The sequence below is a fragment of the Ursus arctos genome, unplaced genomic scaffold (assembly GCF_023065955.2).
Source record: "Ursus arctos isolate Adak ecotype North America unplaced genomic scaffold, UrsArc2.0 scaffold_10, whole genome shotgun sequence".
Lineage (NCBI taxonomy): Eukaryota > Metazoa > Chordata > Mammalia > Carnivora > Ursidae > Ursus > Ursus arctos.
In genome coordinates this window covers 70,942,323-70,962,967 of record NW_026622764.1, presented here as the reverse complement: position 1 = coordinate 70,962,967, position 20,645 = coordinate 70,942,323, and the positions used below count along the sequence as shown (strand labels likewise).

Genomic DNA, 20,645 nt, shown 5'->3' with positions numbered 1-20,645 from the left:
AGAGCCAGCAAAAGCTTTTAATCTGAGGCATTTTTAGAGGAGTATGATCAGAATTACATTGAACATCTTTTGGAGGTACATAATTATGAAAACCTCAATAACATTGACATTCAAAGAGCCCTATAGCAAAGACGCTAAACTCACATGCAGTGAACACACCGGATTGCCGTCTTAGTCACTCTTCATGGAGTAATGCCCGCGGGGAAGGTCGACGATGTTTGCACACCTTGCTTTTCCAGTTTATTCAAGCTATGCGAGCTCTTCATACCACGCGGGTGGGGAGGTGCCCACTCCCCTTCTACATACGCGTAGGGTGTTTGGAGCTTCGGAGAACCTGCCCGGGGCAGGGGGCTGCAAACACCGGGCCGCAAGGGAGGGTGGGCGCTCCCTCCAGCCACCAGAGGGCGTGAGAAGGCGACGCGGTTCACCAGGGCTCCCCCGGAGCGCATTCGGGATGCACCGAGCACGAGCACCCGGGGTTCTGGTGCCCGGATGCTCCAGGTGGCAGACAAAACTAACCGGTTCGTCCACTTGCTCCCTTCCTCCAGACTACTCTGGAGTCACAAGCGTTTGGTCAGGGCTGTCGTTCCGTGGGTCGCAATTCCATGAGGATGGAGCCCTGCACATCCCCACCCACCACCCAAAGGGACGGACAGTAACAGAGGGAAGGGGAGTGACCCCACCCCGCGCAGCTACCGTGAGCCACCTCGCCCCCCAGGCAACTAAACATCATCACCACCACGACAGGTGGCCCGGAGGCTGTGGGAGATCAGGGGCAGGAGAGATGTCGCTTTCATTCAAGACTGAAGTCCCTTTTACAAACACACCCGCCAGACCGTGCTGCTTGGTAAGGGGAGTGCAGAGAAGACGGGGGCACATCAGCCCCGGTTCAGGTCCGCAGGACACCTTCACGGATCGATGGTTAACGTGCTGTGGAAACAGGGATGAGGGACAGGGGCAGTTGGGAAAGGTCGCGGGAGGCAGTGAGCGCTGGAACTAGCTTTGGCAGGGAGGACGCCCAGGGTGCAGGGCCTCAGGCAACAGCAGCAACAAAGGGAAGAACAGAGAGGAGCCCCAGGCGGAGCAGGTGGGTGAGGTGCAGCCTCAAAGGCAGGTGGCAGCAGTGGGTGGCGGGCCCTATAGATGGTAAGGCAGACTGAGGAATCTGGGTTTTACTCCGTGGGCCGCGAGAGACCGGCAGTGGTTCCAGAGAGCGAGGTGGTCAGATGTCTGATTTAGGATGTCCACCCCGAGGCTTTGTTGTCAGCACAGCTGGCTGGGTGAGAGGGGACAGTGTAACCGCTGTGATGCAGGGGAGTGAGTGAAGAAATGCCCCACCGGTGCTGTTCCCCCCCCCCCCTGCTCCACCCTCGTCAGTCTTCTTGGGCGGTGGGGAAAAAATTAGAATTCTGTTCACGTTTTCCTTAAAACTAAAAAACTTAAACTTTGACAAATAGTTAAAATACTGGCACCGTCATCCACTCTGCATGTCAAAGTCACACATCATGTGGTAGATGAGAAAAACCATTAGAAAGAGGTGATCCTCAAAGAAGGGTGTCAGGGGGAACCCTCACATCTCCATTCATTTTCAATACGTTGTGGACTTACTGCGGTGTGTGTGTGTGTGTCTGGTTAAGGGGACTAAAGGATTTCATTATTTAATGTTAAGTACACTGAACCTGGAAAAAACTGATAGGTGGTTTTGAAAAAATCGCTGCCAAAAAACAGCAGACTACAATAGCACTGGGCGCACAAGTGGACACAAAGGGGCCGGTGAGACCTCTGCCTCTCCCGGGAAGAGCCCTCATCAACCACCCGGCAAGGGAAGCAGGGAGGGCCTCAGCCTACCTGGCAGGCTCAGGCCACCAGCGTTTGTTTTAGAAAAGCCAACAAATCCGTCATTTCAAGAAAAAGATGCTTTAACAATAAATGGAAATACAATTTCATTTTTAATTTTTTTTTAGTTTTCCCCCAGAGGAAACATACGCTATTGAGATAGCGTTTTGAAAATGAGATGTTTGGAAATGTCTGTTACGGTATTTTTGTTGTCAGAAAGGTTAGATTTGTAGTTGCAACCTATAAAAACTCTCATATGTGCACACTTCAGGTTGAAAAAGAATTTTCTAGTTACATGAGAATCTACCTTACTGTGTTTTGAAACTGTTTGTCCAAAATGTAAAATTGCAAGAGCTTTTAATGAGCATGCAAAAATAGACCAATGTCCGAGGAGATGGAAATGCCTGTAGCGGAATTGCAACAGCGAACTGTGTGACCGGCAGCTGGACACAGAAGCGAGGACAGGGATAGACCAGTCTGGGGCACGTGTGGCAGCCAAATACCAACACAAACCAAATTCTAGAACCGGTTCTTCTAGATACTGTATCACCAAGTACAAAATTAGGGTTAAAAAAAAAAAAAAAGAATGACGTATATCCAACCCTCGATTGCTTTCGCTAAAGCTTATTAATAAATACTTTGGCTCAGTCGGTAGAGCATGCGACTCTTGCTCTTGGGATTGTGAGTTCGGGCCCCATTTAAAAAGAATTAAAGAAAAAAATAAATTCTTTAGTGAGGGAAACGATTTTTTATACTTTTAATGAACTAAAACCATGTCAGTGTTTATTTCATCTTTTTCTTCTATTTTCGCATTTTGTCTTATGAGAATCTCTGTATTAGTCGAGTCACATATATATAATTAATAGATTAATGTATATGTATTGGGGGTGAGTGATCCTAATTCTTTACCGAGGGGGTACACAATCTTAAAAGTCTGAAGAAGCCTGCTTTGATGAGCAAGCATGGTTTGTGTCCCTTCTGATCTCCCCCCTCACCCCCCGCCCCGGGGTGGGCCTGCCTGATCCCCCAGGGCATGGCCACCCTGGAGAAGGGCTATGCACTCCTGCCCCCAGCTCTCCTTTGCTCTTCGTGCTCTTGGTGGGAAGAGGCTTGGGTGCCTGCCTGGCGTCAGTGAGGAATGCTCTCAGCTGCGGAGGCTCATGGAAATTCTAGAATGGAGAAGGCTGTCCTGGACGCTGAGATGGGCCGAAAAGAGGCGTTGAAGACAAGTGGGACACACATGGCGATAAGGGATGAGTCTGTGGTGACCTCCCCTCCATGTGGCGCATCATAGAAAGACAAGGGGGCGATGGGAGCAGGTGTGGGAAGGGCAGGGAGGCCATGGCTGCAGATGGGGACCCGGGCCACAAGCCGCTCTCAGCCGGCGCAACCCCTGCAGAGCCTCGGCACTGATCTGTACCTTCTCCTGGGCAGGCACCTTGGAGGCCTGAGAAATAGCAAAGCCCTGGAGACTGGCCTTAAATCACTGAGAACTTTCGCCCAGGCGAGAAGGTATAGTACAATAAAAATAAATAGATAGATAGATAGATAGATAGATAGATAGATAAAAAGAGAACCAAAATTCAGGTGCAGTGCTAATGTGGGCCTTCCCTGGGGGCAGGGGGAGGGGCCAAGGAGCCTGAGAGCTGGAGGGGATGCTGGGGGAGGTGTAAGAGGAGCACTGGGGGTAAAGTGAGTGGCCCCACAGGGCTGGGGCAGGGAGATCCGAATGAAAGAGAAGAGAGAAGGATGGAAATGAAGGAAACAGGGGCTCCCGTGTCCCCTGGGGAGAAAGTACACAGACCCTTGAAATGCAGCCACAGACACCCTGAAAATGCGGCCAAAATGCCACAGAAAAGAGCTGTGGGAAAGAGATCCAAGATACAAAGAAGGTGTGGTTCAAAGCAGTGTCGTTTTCAGGCTGGGGAAGCAAAAAAGAAACCGAGCAAAGAAAGCAAGGACCAAAGCGCAGGAAATGAGGGATGGACACAAAACGGAGGCAGACAGGACAGGCCGGGGGGCAGCAGGTGGGAAACCCTGGCTGAGGATTCTCTCAGGACCCTGGGGTTTTGTTTGCTGGTTTGTTTTCTTCTTGGGGTTTTACTTACACTGAGCTGTGTCAGTGCTTCCCCCGTGTGTCCACAAACCGCCCGGGCAAGGCCTTGACCAAGGCAGGATGATGCTGACCGCGTGGAGCCTGCGCACACGTGGGCTAAGGAGAGGCTCGGCCGGTTCGGGCGGAATAGCCCTGAGCCTTGACGGAGACAGCCCTGCTCCTTGCTCCTTGCTCCTTGCTCCTGCGGGCCGGCGCCCAGTGGCATCTGACCTGCATGAGGGTGACCCAGCCGGTCGTATCTTTGGAGAACAGGCATTTTTGTCAGTGATACATGATGTTTCTAAGAAGCCCTTTTTCACATTGACTTCTTGACAACAGGAAATCCCATCTATGAGATTATGTGCAAATAATCGTGCCTGGAGTATAGTTCTCATTGCCAAGCAGCTGGGACAGACCATCCACTCTTTCCGGGGCAGGAACTGTCCAGGCAGGAGCTGATATGACCCAGGGTCTGGCCTGCTGGGCCGCCGGTTCGGTCTTCCCCTGGCTGCCTGGCCACATCAGATGTCAGATGGTGACAGGGAAAGGTGACAAATAGGGAGGCAGATGTCAGGCAGGAAGACAGAGGCAAAGGCTGGGTCGGAGTGCATATTTCTGACCCCTGGTCAGTGATCACACACAAATCCCAAGGAGGTGAACCCTGGCCTGGGAGGGATGCGGTGCGGCTGTCCTATCTGTGGGCCAGGACGGAGCACAGGGGGCTCACCGTTCCACCAAGGCTCTGCCCTGTGAACTCAGCTCCCTGTGCCTCAGCTTGCCCCGGCTGTGGAACTGGGGTAACTGCAGTATTTACTGTGAAAGCCTGTGGGGAGCGAGCAGACAGATGTGTGTGAATACCGCCTGGCGTAGTCGACTTTCAATAAATGTTAGTCGTTGTCATTTCAACTCCACCGCAGAAACCAGAGGAATTTCTTCAGGTGGAGATGCTGTATTGATGGAGGTCTCCAAATCTCTTACTGAATTTCAATGTCAAGTTCTCAAGCTACCATCTCCGAATCCTGAAGTATACTTGAGAAAGTTGTGATGAATACAAGTAAAACGTTGATGCTGGAAAGTAGTGAGACTAATGCATGGCATGGTCGTGTTAGTCATTGGTCACTTGCGCTCCTTGAACACGTGTAGAGGATGAGAACTAGCAAACCTGCCTAGAAATGACACCAAATCGTAAGCAAAAAGAAGTAAATCACTCTTTTGTTTCCCATATGGACTCTCTTTACTGATCTCAAACTACAGAAGTCTGGGTAATGAAGGCCTTTTTGCTCCCTTCCAAAGTTTTTTGTTGCTTTGTTGCTATCGTGCTATTTCTGTTTTGGAAAAGTGAAAGATTCTCTTATTCCATTCTTTTCCCCCCTTACTCCCGTTTTTCCTTCTTTGTTTGCTGGAGCGCTTGCAAGCCAGTCCCAGACATCATGTTATTTCATCCACAAAGACTCGCACGTTCTGCCCAGCTTGTTGCGAGAGCAGCTGGGGAACTCGTCAGCTGCCCTGCATCCACTCCTTACCCCGTGGCCTCTGGTCTTCGCAGCCCGACTCCACTGCGGAATCTCTTCTCTTCAAAGTCACCAGTGGTGCAATCCAGAGATGTTCCCCAATTCTCATCCTCGGCTTCTCTGCAGGTTTTACACTGCGGAGTGTCACACACCACCACGTGTCAGGTGCTGTTAGGGTGGCTGAATAGCCAGACCCCGAAGGTGCTCACAGCTGGGGAGGGGTACAGCCTGTGCGTGCTGCAGTGGGGGGCGGGCAAGCAGGGAGGAGCAGACGGGCCGGGAGTGGCAGGAGGGGGGAGGTGAGCACTTGGACGAGCAGGCCTGGGAAGCTCCTCTGCAGCTGGCACTTGCGCTGGGCTGGGAAGGATTAACAGGGCCCGATGGGCTGGGACTAGGCTTTCCTGGAGGGCTGGACTGGCACGAGCAGCAGCCTGGCCTTGGGAAAGCTTAGGACCACGTCTGGGGAAAGTGAGTCACTTAGGTGATTAAGGTGCATGACAGAACCTGCTGGTTAGGGTGCCATGTTTGGGAAAACACGCACAATATTGAGGGCAGACAAAAGTTTGAGTTCAGAGGAAACTCCGAAAGGAGACAACTTACTTCTCTAGTGATTCTCGGTAACTCCTAGGGATGCGGAGCCGGTGTCTGTGCCTACGCGTTAACTACAGCCTATTTCGCACAATGTGTCAGCCACTTTTACACGCACAGTCTCTCAAACTTGCCCCTACCAGGCGAGGTATGCTTGTTTTTCTCATTCGCTAGATGAGAACACTGAGGAGCTGGGAGTAAATGAATTGCTCCTGGTCTTTGAGGCTGGTAAGTGGCAAGCACAGACCTCGGCCTGGTTGGCTCGATCCACTGTGCCACCCAGCTGGCCTGCCCCTAAATTCGTATCATGTGCGCCCCAGCATACATCGGTGCTTTTGTCGCAGAATGGCAGGAAAGGAGTGGAGGTCCAGCCAGCGTCCCAGGGCACAGCTGTCCCAGAGGAGCGATCACCACCACGTGACCCGGCGGTCTCTAAACAACTGACAGGTGCACAATCCAGCAGCAGCCGTGAACCTGTATCCTGCCTGTGATGCTTTCCCTGACCGCCTCTCTCACACAACTCCCTTCCCCTGCATGCCCTCGTCCACCTGGCTTTTGTTCCTTCCTAGCATGCATCACCACCTAAAAGTACACGATTTCTTCATTTTATTGTTTATGCTTTCCCTCTTTAGAATGTAAGCTAAGAGACAGCTGGTGACTCTGCCTTGGTAACTGATGGATTCTGGACGCCTAGCACAGTGCCTGGCACGTAAGCAGATGCTAAATCAATCTTTGTTGAGCAAAAGGGGAAAAAATATCAGTATCTCATGTATTGTGCCTGCCTAATATTCATTTAAATATTAAAGATAACAAATGAAGAGATATCCCCCTCTCCCGAGTGTCTACACTCCAGCTGGGGAGAAAGGCAAACTATTAACGAAAGCAATCATTTACAATTACAGATGGAGTCGTGAGGTCCCTGTCATGGAAGCATTCAAGCAGGGGCTAGATGACCATGTTCTAGAAGTGATTCCTATATCAGAAAAACACGGGTAAGGGGCGCCTGGGTGGCACAGCGGTTGGGCGTCTGCCTTCGGCTCAGGGCGTGATCCTGGCGTTATGGGATCGAGCCCTACATCAGGCTCCTCTGCTAGGAGCCTGCTTCTTCCTCTCCCACCACCCCCTGCTTGTGTTCCCTCTCTCGCTGGCTGTCTCTCTCTCTGTCGAATAAATAAATAAATAAATAAATAAATAAATAAATAAAAGAAAAACACGGGTAAGGACTTCCTGACTAAGGTTCTATGATTTGGGGTCAATGGGGGAAGAGACTATCAAGGATATAGGGACTTGCAAGACCCAAGGACATCGGAGCCTTTGGAATGACTTACGGGTGAGAGGAGACAAGAACTCGCTTTCCTTAAACATTCACTAACTCTCCACAGGGTGAGCTTTGCTGCTGTGAGCGCCCACCTCTCTGCGCAGCGCTCGCCTCCGTCAGCACAGGCTGGGACCCCAGGAGCAGGAAGCGAGCCCACGCTGTCTAGAGGGCAGGCAAGACCCGGACGCTTGCACCATGGAGGAAGGAAAGGGGCACAGAAGGGAGGGGGCAAATCTGCAAAACTGCTCTGAGGTGTCGCTTCCCTGGGAGGGCTGGTGGTGGGAGGGTTGCAGTCATGGGTATGATTCAACACCTCCCGTGACCTCAGACATTCTCGCAGAGTTGTGGGTGAGAGACGACTTCCTAGTAAAATCTCGGCACAATAAAGACGTCCTTTATTTTTGACAGCTGCCTCCACCCTCAGAACGCTGACACTGGACAACCGGGGGTTCTGTACACCGGCGTCTGAGCGATACATGTTTCCAACATGACCTCTCTTCAACTCGTGGTCAGTTTTGGGCAATTCAAGGAAGGGTTGTTGTTGGACCCACCCTTAAAACCGAGAACTTTTGAGGAACAAGGCAAGTACTGGTAGAAGCTTGCCCAAGAGCCCAACTTCAAAGCACGATGTGGTGAGTCACTAGGGTTCAAAGGGGAATCTCGGCGCGCTCTGCACGCACTCCCCCTCTCCTGGCTGGAGGCACGCCTTCCGCCGGGTGCGGGAGGGGCTACAGCTTCAACGGCTCGGCTTTTACTCCCCTGGGTGATTGAATTTCAGCACCGCTTACCTTGGGTGCTTTACAGCTGGTAGGCACTGCGCTTCCACGTTCAACTTTACTTCTAAAGAGCTTTTGTGTTGCCATAGAAATTAATTGCTGGCATAGTTCAGTGGAGGAGATTTACACTGTAAAATGGCAGGCGCTTTCTAACACGGACCCTGAGGAGCTGAAAGCTTTCCTTCCGCAGGCAGAGAAGAGAGATTTCAGAGCAGCTCGCTTCATGTCCTCCTCGCCTGGGACTGGGCAGCAGGTCACTGTGCCGTGTAACCTAAACGGATTTATCACCGAATATGGACAAATGGGAGAAGGCGTGAATTATGAAAGATGAAATGAGGTGTTATAAAGAGGTGATTCAGAGCCTGAGTCATGCACACAGTAGGCGCTCAGTGGACTCCTGTTTAAATGACTACACGGGAGAGAGAACTACCAGTCACTGTAATGTGCCTGGGTGCTCGAGTGCTTAAGGCAACTTGGACTCTGTATACTTCAGATGCCCCTTCGATACCCCACTCTCACTTGTTCAGCGCTGATTTAAGATAGTCGTTCTTTATTTACGTAAAGTGCCAAGGTAACTGCAACTCCGTTTAAGCTTTCAAATTCCAAGTTAGTTAGTTAATGGGACTTCGGTGTACTATCACATGGGAGCTTCAGGCATGAGGAGCAGGTTGAAGTACCCTCAGCAGCTGAAATTCAGGTTTGTTCACTTCGAATTTAAACCACCCACTTCGCTAAGGCTTCAAACACTTGAGGAATCATGAAGCAACAGCCTGCTTCCATACACGCAAGAATGGAAACCAAGTCTGGAAGTCACAGCAACACAATCTGCAGACCGCAGGATTTTCGTGAGAAAGCGCCGTTGCTAGTTGGCAGCGTGAGGGCTCCACTGTTTGAAAACCTGGCTCACGGGGCACAGTCTCTTGAGAATCCTCTGGATTCCCTTCTTTCCACCCACAAGGCTTCCCTAAGCAGCACCAGAAGCCCCCTCAAAAATAAACGGAGCCTAGAATTCCCCACACTGATGTGGGCTGTGCACGGTGACTTCTGTCCGAAGACCACAGCGTAGAGGGAGGAGCAAGCAACTTGACTGCGGAGAAGCCTGCCGCGCACTCCACTTGGGCCAGGCGCGCGAGGTCAACACCAACAGCCACAGGTCATGCTGTAACAGGACGAGAATGGCACCCGCAAACCCATCACCCCAGTCTAATCACGAGGGAGACAAGCAGACGAATTCCAAGAGAGGGCATCCGACAACATCCCCGACCAGTGCTCCACAGCGTCAAGATCCTCCCAAGCAAGGGAAGTCTGTGAAAATGGCGTGGCAAGGGGAGCCCGAGGCGCAGCTAGATGTAACGTGGTACCCTGCAGGAGATCCTGGGACACGGAAAGGACACCAAGCCTACGATCTCCCTCTAGAGGACCCGGGCTCTTTGGAAGGTACAGAATCTCCGATATTAACATCCAATTTTAAAATCTGCTACAGACGGTGGTACTCAAGCACCTACCTGGCAAGTTTTTCTTCTTTCTAGTACACATCCATGACCATAAAAGTGTAATTTAATAAAACCTTTTAAAAGAGAAAAAATAAAAAGGGCTGGCCCCAGGAGGTTGGTCAAGATTTCCCAAAAAGAGGTAGGAGCCAGGTCAGCCTGCGTAGGCACAGATGTGGTGGCGGTTCTGCAATGAGGCAAGGAGTGGGGAGGAGAAGCCAGGTGAGGGGTGGGGGTGGGGGCAGATCGTGAAGGGGCTTTTCTGCAACATGAAGCTGCTCTGACCTCTCCCTGCAGAGCCTTTAAACAGGGAAATGACCAGAGCAATGACCAAAGTCAGGGTTGGTTGGTTTATTGATTTATTTTTAAAAGATTTTATATATTTATTTATTTATTTGACAGACAGAGAGAGAGAGCCAGTGAGAGAGGGAACACAAGCAGGGGGAGTGGGAGAGGGAGAAGCAGGCTCCCAGCGGAGGAGCCCGATGTGGGGCTTGATCCCAGGACTCCAGGATCACGCCCTGAGCCGAAGGCAGACGCCCAACTGACTGCACCACCCAGGCGCCCCCAAAGGTAGGGTTTAAAGCTTACTGGTAAGAGTTGGGACTGAGAGAGGGAGAGAGTGGAGGTAGGAAAGCACACGAGAAAACACAGAGTCAGGGGTGCAGAAGTGAGGTTAGGTGCCTTCAGTCCACAGACTGCGGGAGCCACAGTGCCAGTGTGTGAGCAGCCTTCAGAATTGCAAGGTGGCATCAGACAGGACTTACAACTCTGAGGGTACTTAGGTCAGAGCCATATAAAGGCAAATACAGAGGCCTGCGGAGATTCACCCTCAAACAGAGGGTAATTCTCTTGAAAGCGGGGAGCATGGGCCAGAGAAAGCTTAGATGGGCAGTGTTCAAGCTATGTCTCCCAATATGGGGCACCGTGGCCATGTACAGAAGGGCCACTACAGGCGCGTGTGTGTGGAAGCAGGACCTGAGGCTGTGGGCAGCCTGCTGGGCCATGAACAAACAAAAAGATCGCAGACCGAGTCAATGTCTGCACTCAAGAAAAGAGACTGTCACCAGTATGGAAAGGATGACTTTTATTTCCATCCTAAATGATTATCACACCATTATTTAAACACAATTGAAAAATCCTGAAATAATTTAAACTGAAGGCACAGAACAAATCAAAATATTGAACTATTTACGCTTAAGATGAGAAAAATTCAAATATTTCAACAGTAACAATAAATTATGAACAAGTTTCCATCACCAAATATCATTCTGACCAAAAACTATCATGTTTTGTAATAAAACCAAATTAGCTTAAGCTGAGTCTGAGATTTCCATGATAAAAATAATGTCGAAAAAGTGTCTTCTTTCAAAATACTCCTTATATCCCCAGGTTCAATGTAAGTATTTTATATATAACAAAGTAGCCATTAGGATATTTGTTGATGGATGGCCACTCCCGCAAGAAATGACGCATTCTTACAAAATGTTTAAAAAAATAGCAAAGTAGGATATAAAATTCTATTTGGGGATCAGGAAAAAAAACTTGTTCCATGTCAATTAGAATATCAAAGCATTTCAATACCAAATTGCTTCAAAAGCCAATCATCACATAACAGTAATATACTGTATAGGGCATTCCACTGTATCTTGGTTCTACGCGGACCATACAGTGTAGCTAAGGGGTTGAACAAATCAGTAGCAATTACTGTTGCCATTTCTTATTTATTCAAAAGTGATATGTTTAAAAAAAAAATCACTAAAAAACTAAACGGAATAATCAGTGACATGCTACAGACACAATAAGCCCTAGCAATGCAATTGCTAGTTTGAAAATAAAGTGGTCATGCTTCATAATATAGTGTAGTATTTTCGAAATACATTCTCTGATAATCAATACCATTTATTACAGAGGTCACTTGTAAATGAGCTCAGATTCTGAACTAGGTTTCTAAGTGAAACTCTTTTCAAGTATGCGTAATATTAAGAAGGTAAAGAAATTCTGATCTTACTTATGCGTTCTTCCAAGAGATAATCGAGTGGAATGGAGGACTAACAAAACGGGCTGGTTGTAGTTTTCAAAAACATTTAGAAAAATAAAAAATAGCCTAGTGACCAAGAACTGACTGAAAGATATTAACATCTAAAACCTACTATTTTAGATAAAAATCCAGGACTTTTCAGTCTTTTTCTTGAAATAATTACGTCCACAAGAAATAATGGGGAAAAAATAAGGATTTCTAGAACACTGAAGGCTCTTCTCGGAATGAAATAAAAAAGGGATACCTTCTCCTACACTGAGTCGCGATATAGATGCGTGTGGAAGAGCAACACGGTTTCATCTTTAGTTTAACTGCATAAGTCACAAAAAGCATGTCCAGCCAAGACGGCTGATAAGTACAATACAAACTCTAGAAAATGAATTTTAGCAAAAACTGCTTCAAAATTTCCCTGCATAACAAAACATTCCTTTGGAAAGGAATCTTGAATGCTTTTGGACTTCTGCAAGTAAGTGTGGCTATTACCATCTCCAGCACCAAACTATAATTACCTCCCAAATGCATTTGTCAAGGGAAAACATGATCTTTGATTATCTAGTATTCTAATTAATGGTACATAATTTTCTAAAAAGTTCTTTAGTAGAGTGAGACTTCTGTCTTCATCATCTACGAGTACTAAGGGATTAAAGGAGAAATAAAACAAGTCAGAAAAATCACTTTATAAGGAGTATGAAGTTTTGAAATGTTGGCACCAATGGGAAAAAAAATGGGGAAGGGCTCCAGCTAAATTGAACGTGTATCCATTCGTGGCACTGGTTGCACAGGCTTCCCTGGCATGAGCGTTGGGGCACGGAGCTCAATCTCTGAGTCGGTTAGGGAAAACAAAGAAATGCCCCAAGTCCTCTAACCCAGCTGGCTGGATCGCAGTCTGCACACACTTCTTTCATTATTTCAGGTCACATTCTGACAACGGAGAGTCTGAATTTTGAAAATATGAACTTACAAGGGTTAGTGGAAGACTGTTTCCAAGCTAACTTGAGGAAAGCCATTTTCCTAATAACAAAAGGACAATCGCAGTGGTTTGGGGCCCTGCCAACACCAGCTGTGTCTGCAGCCCTTAACCAGAAACACATTACAGCGAAAGGGGTTTCTTTCCAAAGCCTAAAAAGGAAGATGTTTGACTCAAAACAGATTTGAAAACCTACACCAGGCTTCCAGGCCAGCAAATAACCGTCAGAGTGACTTTGTTCCTCTGCTCCTTCAGCATGGGAACCAGCGCGGAGTGGCTCATGCCCACAGTTGACAGGCCGTTGACGGCTACGATCATATCTCCACATCTGGACAAAGACAAACAGAAACAGACTGGTAACTATTTTCATGGGATTAGAAAACATTATCCTAGCGGAGATCTATTTAGCATGAAATTCATAGTTTCACTTAACAATTAGCTGTCAATGGTGAGGGTATATTTTCTACTTTGCAAGACATCTGGGGCAATTTTTAAGCCTATGCTGGCCTTCCCTTGCCAATCACGGCCACCCCTGGGCTGACCTCTCCTCTAACTGCTGGGTGATTTCGAGGGCAAGCAGAGTAATTTCCATGTAAGCTTAAGCAAAACGTAATTAGGAGAATAAATGTGCTGCCTCTTTAAGGAACACTAAATAATGCATCTGGAGGGGGTTGCTTATTATTTCGACTGTACTTCCTCAGGGCTCATAGAGCTCATACATTTGCGGGTTCAATTACGTTGAGAATAAGACCCACATCTCCTCTTTCAGCTGCTGATGCGTGCTGTCCTCTGACAGGGTTAGCACAAATGGATGACAAATCTGAAGGCCTTCCTCTCCTTTATGGTTTTTGCTCTTTAGCTTGTAACAGCGATATGCTATTCTATTGTTAGCCACTTCAGTTCTTTTGGAAGTACGTGGAATGCAAATTAATAAACTAATTACCTGAGACCCAGACTGGCTGAGTAACTTAGCTAGGAGAGTGGTTACTTCATATCCCCCCTACTCTTTCTGCCTAAAATACTGATTTTTTCCACCCATTTCTGTCAGTATAAGATTGACCAGGAGCATACTGACCCTGATCAACGTGTTACAAGACCATTCGGATGGCACTTTGTCTTTGTGGACAGTATACACTCTCCCTTTGTGTGGCGCTCTAATAAGTCAATATTTACTGCTTAAGAATTGGCTCTTCCACCAAAAAACTAAGCACTAAGACCTTACACTAATCCATTTCCTCGCAGTTTGTAGAACCTCTTGATCCAGCACCTCTTTCTCCTCCCAGGCCTGGGCTTTGATAAAGAAAAGAGGCTGCATGAGGTTGGCTGGGGACTTCCTGCCCAGCAGAGGGGCTAACAGCCCAGGCCCTGGAGGGTCAACCACTTCCAGCTGTTTGACCGCGGGCAAGTTTCTTTTTAAAGATTTTTTATTATTATTTATTTATTTGACAGAGATAGAGACAGCCAGCGAGAGAGGGAACACAAGCAGGGGGAGTGGGAGAGGAAGAAGCAGGCTCATAGTGGAGGAGCCTGATGCGGGGCTCGATCCCACAACGCCGGGATCACGCCCTGAGCCGAAGGCAGACGCTTAACCGCTGTGCCACCCAGGCGCCCCAACCGTGGGCAAATTTCTTAATCTTTCTAAGACTTAGTTATCTCGAGTATCCAACAGGAATAGCAGCGACAACGCTTACCTGACAGGGGTATTAAGAAGATTCAATAATACAGTCCCAAGCACTTAGCACTGTGCCTGGCAGCTCTCACACATTCATTCATCAAATATTTATTGAGACCTTGCTATTTACATAAGGCACTGTGATGGCGGCCAGGAATGTAACAATAAATGCCAACAGAGCACGTCCCCCCCTTCATGGAGCTTGCATAAATATAATGTTAGGTAGACATAAGTGCTGTGGAGGAAAAATAGAGCAGTCATCTAATGACAGGACTGGACCTAAGGGGGGTGTGTGGAACGACTGCTCAGAGCTGGCTGTCATATCACAATGTGTCGAATCAGATGACTCAGGTTTGGTCCCTGTCATTAGATTAACAAAACAGAGCTATCAGCGTCAGGACGGTCAAAGCGATGCTTTGGTCTAGATCTAGCTAGCACGTTGTTTCTGTAAAGGGTCAGTTAGTAAACAAATATTTCAGTCTTGGTGAACCACATGGCCTCTGTCACAATGACTCAAGACGGCCACTGAGGCTCACAGGCAGCCACAGAGGATGTGTAAACAGACAGATGCAGCCATGCTCCAGGAAAACTTCATTTACGAGAAAGGACAGGCTGGGTTTGGAGCTGACCCCTGGTCAAGACCTTGTCCCTCCCAATAAACATGAATCACATTATCTGATATCACAAGACTCACTTTAATCTTCCATCATAATAAGCAGGAGTCCCCAAGACGATGGTTTTAATGAAGAAAGGCTGATTGGTGTGGTTCTCTTCATATCCACCAACAATACTAAAGCCCCAACTTCCCAAGTAGCTTCTTCGTAAAACTATATCATGGCAGCTATGAAGGGCACTATAACAAACACAAAGATCAAGAAAAAATTACTAGGAGGTTTTTATACCCTGTTCACCTTTGCTGTAACTCCATACCATGTTATACTTATCACTGCTGCGAAACCAACAAAGGCTACTGTATTTCCTTCTGAACACATTATTCTGACAACCCGTTTTCCAGCACAGACTCAGTCCTAGGTAGACTGGAATTTCTCCAACGTTCTTCCGTCTTCTTTTCTCAAGTGAACACACAAACACACACAGAGCGAAACACACCTGCTTACAAGTTACACCACAGAAATTCGTATAAAACGGTTCTGTGTCCATATTTGCTCTCTGCACTGTGAACAATGTCCTCAGTTCGGATACCTGTCTGTATCTACAGAGTCTTGTATCTACAAAAAGGTGGTACAGAAGTGATCTAGTCCTGCTAATCTCAGCACTCAAATGAAAGAAAGGTCGAAAACTTTCTCTCTTTTTAATCTATGTGAGGAGTTATTGTTCTTTCCTCCTTCACTTAAAATGCACTCATTTTAAGGGAGACTCTGACAAAATAGAGAACTCAGTCTAGAAAACATTAACGAAAATCATTTCTCCCCACCCTCTTTTTTTTTGGTCAGGGACACTGAGATGCTTCTGTTAAAATGCCACTGTCAGCTTGGAGGATGTGATACGTCAGAACTCGATGAATAACAACTTAAAAATAGAAAAAAAACCCACCTAAATGATATAGAAAAAAATCTCTCTTTATAAGAAAGAAGTATCTTCCATTTTTAGATGAAATTGGATCTAAAGTCATCTAAGGCAAGGTTTCCTGTTTTTAATCTATGAAAAAGATATCTTAATAAAGCCAGTTCTGTAAGCGATATACAAAATGCTACAACTTTTAATCTGGTCCAGTTTTCTTAGCTCACCAAGACGAATGGGCTTTTAAAAAGGCTTCTGGCATAGAGCAGGGTCCCAGGCATTAGCCTGGTATTTTAGAGAAGATGTAGGTCATTTTCATTATTCTGAGTCTTCTGCAAAAAACAATCAAAAACAACCCAACACAAAACAAATAACTGTTTCGTACGGTGTGCCGCTGTCTGGTACACTCTTAGTCAAAGAGAAGAACCTCCCTTTTCAGAAAGAGCAGAGCCGCTACCCCGGGTGATGTGAAACCTGCCTGACGGAGTCTCCTGTACCCACAGAGTAGCGGCCCTTCTGACACGTGGTTGTGGCTACAGCTGTGCACACAACAGAAGACCTCCCAGATTCCACAGATCAGTGACCTTTGATTGACGGATACTCTTTCGATAAGAGGAACCCCCAAAATAGATTTTATTATCCCGTGTATTTTCCATCTGAAACATTCATTATTCCTTCCTGGTACACCTGAAAATGCTCTGAACACAAGAGGTAAAGTGCTGAGCGCAAAGCTAGGCTGGAAATCAGCTACCGAGAACTAGAAGGAGCAGCAGCGCAGCAGAGTGCCTGTGTCTGCCCGGCCACCGGCACCGGTGCCCATCCGCTGGGCCACTGCACAGCGGGGAGACCACTTCTCACCCACTAGTGTGGGAGGGGCCTTCCTGACATGCTAGGTTTCAAGTGACAGGTCAGTGTATTGGGCTGAGCATTTAACAAGATAAATGAGTTCCCTCTGATGGCAGACACCTCACCATTAGGTAGCGCGTCTGCAGTTTCATAGCAACCATTTGAATCTATCCCTACAGGTCCCCGAGACATGAATTCTTTATAGTTTTAGGCCTTTTTAGTCTTTTTGAACCAAGAGGACAAGTCAGTAAGTTAGGTGACTGACAAATGAATTCCATTCATCCTTGCTTTCTCTGCTACGCTTTATGTGAAATTATTTTTTTAAATAAATCATACAGCACTATACAAATGCTAGTTATTACAAATTATATCCAAATGAAGCTAGATGGCTCAGAAACTGGCATTCTTTTTTTTTTTTAAGATTTTATTTATTTATTTATTAGAGAGAGAGAGAGATTATGAGCAGAAGGGAGGGGTAGAGGGAGAAGCAGACTCCCTGCTGAGTAGGGAGCCTGATGTGGGACTCGATCCCAGGACCCCAGAATCATGACCTGAGCCGAAGGCAGATGCTTAACCGACTGAGCCACCCAGGTGCCCTCTTACTGTTTATTTTTATTTCAAAAAATCAGTCATTTTCATACTTGGCTCCAAGTCCAAATCTTTCATTATAGTTCAGTTTTAGGATTCCTCTACACATTAGGAATCCAAAGTGTTCTGGAAACAAAGACAGTAATACACATCCTTCCTATCTCAATACCAAATTATACAACCAGCATCAGGGGGTTGCAAACACTGTCGTGACCAGACAATGACCAAGTGCAGACTGTCTTGGCTGGTGACAATTCTGAAGCAGCGAACTTCTCACTGCAGTGGTGAGGAGCACCTACTATTGAACACCAATGGTTTGGCCCGAAGACTCTCTCTTGGCCAATAAAAACTGAGTTTTACATCTAACTGCCTTGTCTGGGAGAGTTTAAAGGATTAAGAAAGGGGTTTTAGAAAAGCTTCGGGAATAGGGAAAGACCCCACACTTTGACCTGGTTTTTCTGGTGAAAATTGCACAAGAAGTCTAAGCATGTATCAGAACGCATGATGGTAAACGGCAGCTTCTCTAAAGCAAGAGCGTGAACATCCAAATCTCACAGCTCGTCCACTTGAGAGCCTTGTTAATAGTAACAGACGGCTTTACTCATTTTTACAAACCGATACAGTAAGTCTTTTTATTAAAAACTAAAGCTCTCATTAAATTTACCTTTTATTTATTTTTTAAAAATGTTTTAATTTTTTGAAAATTAAAAAAAGATTTTTAAAAAACTCAACCCTGAGATCAAGACCTGAGCTGAGATCCAGATTTGGATGCTTAACCAACTGAGCCGCCTAGGCGCCCCTTACATTTACCTTTTAAAATACAATAACCCAAGAAAAAATACCATTCTCTTTTGTAACTTGATATGCTGTTGCCACTTTTACCTGATTAGGACCTTCCCCGCCCCGGATGGGTGAATTTACTGTGTATGAGAAAGGTTGTTACCATGGTTATTCCATGAAACCACTGAAATGCTGTCAGTACCTTGGAAGCCCAAGCCACATGACCCATGACGGGGACCAGCTGGCGTCATACTCATTCTCGCTGAAGGTGTCTGGCTGCTCTTCGGTGGCCTGGGCTGCCTCCTCCACAATCTGGACCTCAAGTGCTTTCAGGACAACAGCGGGGGACGCAGCACTGGCTTTCAGCATAGCAACGGCCTCACTGTGACTTAAATTGGTCAAATCAATGCCATTGATATTCAGCAATATATCACCTGTCCACAAGAAGAAACAAGAAAAATGAGATGAGCTACCAAGTCATTACCTTCCCTGTACATCCTGTTATTGGTAAATTAATCAACAAAGGTTAGTTCCGATAACTCACGTAAGGTAAACGACCATTTTTTACTTCTCTGTCATTCTTAGGATACCAAGGAAAAATCCAATTCATGGAAAACATTCCAAAACAACTCAAAACTTCAAGATAATTTCATCATATATAGGACAAAGTATGGCTTGAGGCACTGTGATTCGACTGGAAGTCCAAATCATTAGACCTAGTTTTGCTATGTGTAAGCCCTGGGCACGTTCATTTCTCTTCTTTGGGCTTCAGTGATTTCTACAGTTCTTTCTTATTCAAAGATTATCTTATCCTTTGCTCTTAGAAATGAATTTTTAATATATCCTGTTTTATAAAGTTACACAGTTTTATAAAGATAGCCTTACATAGTTTGCTCAGCATGAACATATCAGAATACTTAAAAAGAAGAAATCCTTGGGCCTACACAAAGAAATGAAACTTGTGATTTGAGTATCTTCTCTTGCCTGAGGAAGAAAAAAAAGTGTTTATTGCCCCGCCAAGTAATATAATAAAAAAAAAGGGCAACGAGGATTATACAAAAGGTTAGGAGGGAAAAGATTAGTTCTGTAGGTACCTGTAAGAAAGTCTATGGAAAGTCCTTTTCTCCCAATTCATCATTTATTTTTCAGGTTTTTTTCCCCAGATTTTATTTATTTATTTGACAGAGAGACACCAAGAGAGGGAACACAAGACGGGGGAGTGGAAGAGGGAGAAGCAGGCTTCCCACTGAGCAGGGAGCCCGACACAGGGCTTGATCCCAGGACCCCGGGATCATGACCTGAGCCTAAGGCAGATGCTTAATGACTGCCACCCTGGTGCCCCTTATTTTTCAGATTATTAAAGCAAAACATTCTCACTGTAGAAAACTTAGAAAACATAATAAAATAATCAGAAGGAAATAAAATTACCCTAAATTCCAGAATTGGGCAAATAACATTTAAAAAAAAATAGCAGCCTTATTAAGGTATCATTCACATACCACTCACTCCACTCATTCTAAAGTATACAATTTTTGGTTTTTAGTACAAACACATTGTTGTGTAACCGTCACACATTATTTTTGGATCCCTCCCCCCAAGAGCCCTGTACTCATTAGTGGTCACTTTCCTCCTCACCGCCACCCCCCCCACCAGCCCAGAGCAAACTTGAACTACTCGATGTCTCTGCAGATTTGCCTATTCTGGACATTCATATAAATGCAACCAACATGGTCTTTTGTGACTAGTTTCTTTCACTTAGCTAATGTTTTCAAGGTTCATCCATATAGTAGCCTGTGCCAATACTTCATTCCTTTTTTTTTTTTTTTTTTCCTAAATACTTCACCCCTTTTTATGGCCCAACAACATGGACTGCATGGACATCACACACTGTGTTGATCCACCCACCAGGTAGTGGACGTTTGGATGATTTCTACTTTTTGACTATCATGAAAAATATTTCTGTGAACCTTCACGTACAAGTGTTTGTGTGGGATGTACATTTTCATCTCTAGGAATGGAACTGCTGGGTCATGTGGTGACCCAACCACTAAACTGTTTTCCAAAACAGCTGTACCGTTTTATGTTCCCACTGGCAATGTCTGAGAGTTTCAATTTCTCCACATCTTAGCCAATATTTGTTACTGTCTTTTTTATTGTATTTATCGCACTGGGTATGAAGTGGTTTTGATGCGCATTTTTCTAATATCTAATGACACTGAGCATCTTTTCATGTGATTTTTAGCTGTTTGTATATCTTCTTTAGAGGAATGTCTATTCAGATCCTTTGCTCATTTAAAAACTGGGTTATCTGTCTTTTTTATTATTGAATTGTAAGAGTTCTTTATGTATTCTACATAGGAGTCCTTTGTTAGATGTAATGATTTGCGAATATATTCTTCCGTTCTATGGGTAATCTTTTTACTTTCACTATCTTTTTGCTTTCTTGGTGGTGTCCTTGGCAGCACAAAAATTTGTGCTGTGATTTTTGATGAAGTCCAGTTTATCTATTTTCTTTATTGTGTTGCCTGTGTCTTCATGTCACATCTAAGAAAACCACCAATTAATAAATTACCTAATCCAAGGTCATGAGGATTTATGTTTATGTTTTCTTTAAAG

General features: G+C 46.0%; 1 protein-coding gene across 4 annotated transcripts in view; it reads right to left on the bottom strand.

The window, feature by feature from the left end:
* Nucleotides 1–10,684: 10,684 nt before the first annotated feature.
* The window catches only part of LNX2 (ligand of numb-protein X 2), a 79,118-nt gene continuing 69,157 nt past the window's right edge, over nt 10,685–20,645 (bottom strand). For all 4 annotated transcript variants that reach the window (XM_026493048.4, XM_044381718.3, XM_044381717.3 and 1 more), the window contains 3 exons: nt 18,232–18,463; nt 14,989–15,147; nt 10,685–12,950 (listed from right to left, as the gene is read on the bottom strand). In XM_026493048.4, the coding sequence (XP_026348833.2) occupies nt 12,815–12,950; nt 14,989–15,147; nt 18,232–18,463 (527 nt within the window). In that variant the 3' untranslated portion in view covers nt 10,685–12,814. The remainder of the gene's footprint in view (nt 12,951–14,988; nt 15,148–18,231; nt 18,464–20,645) is intronic.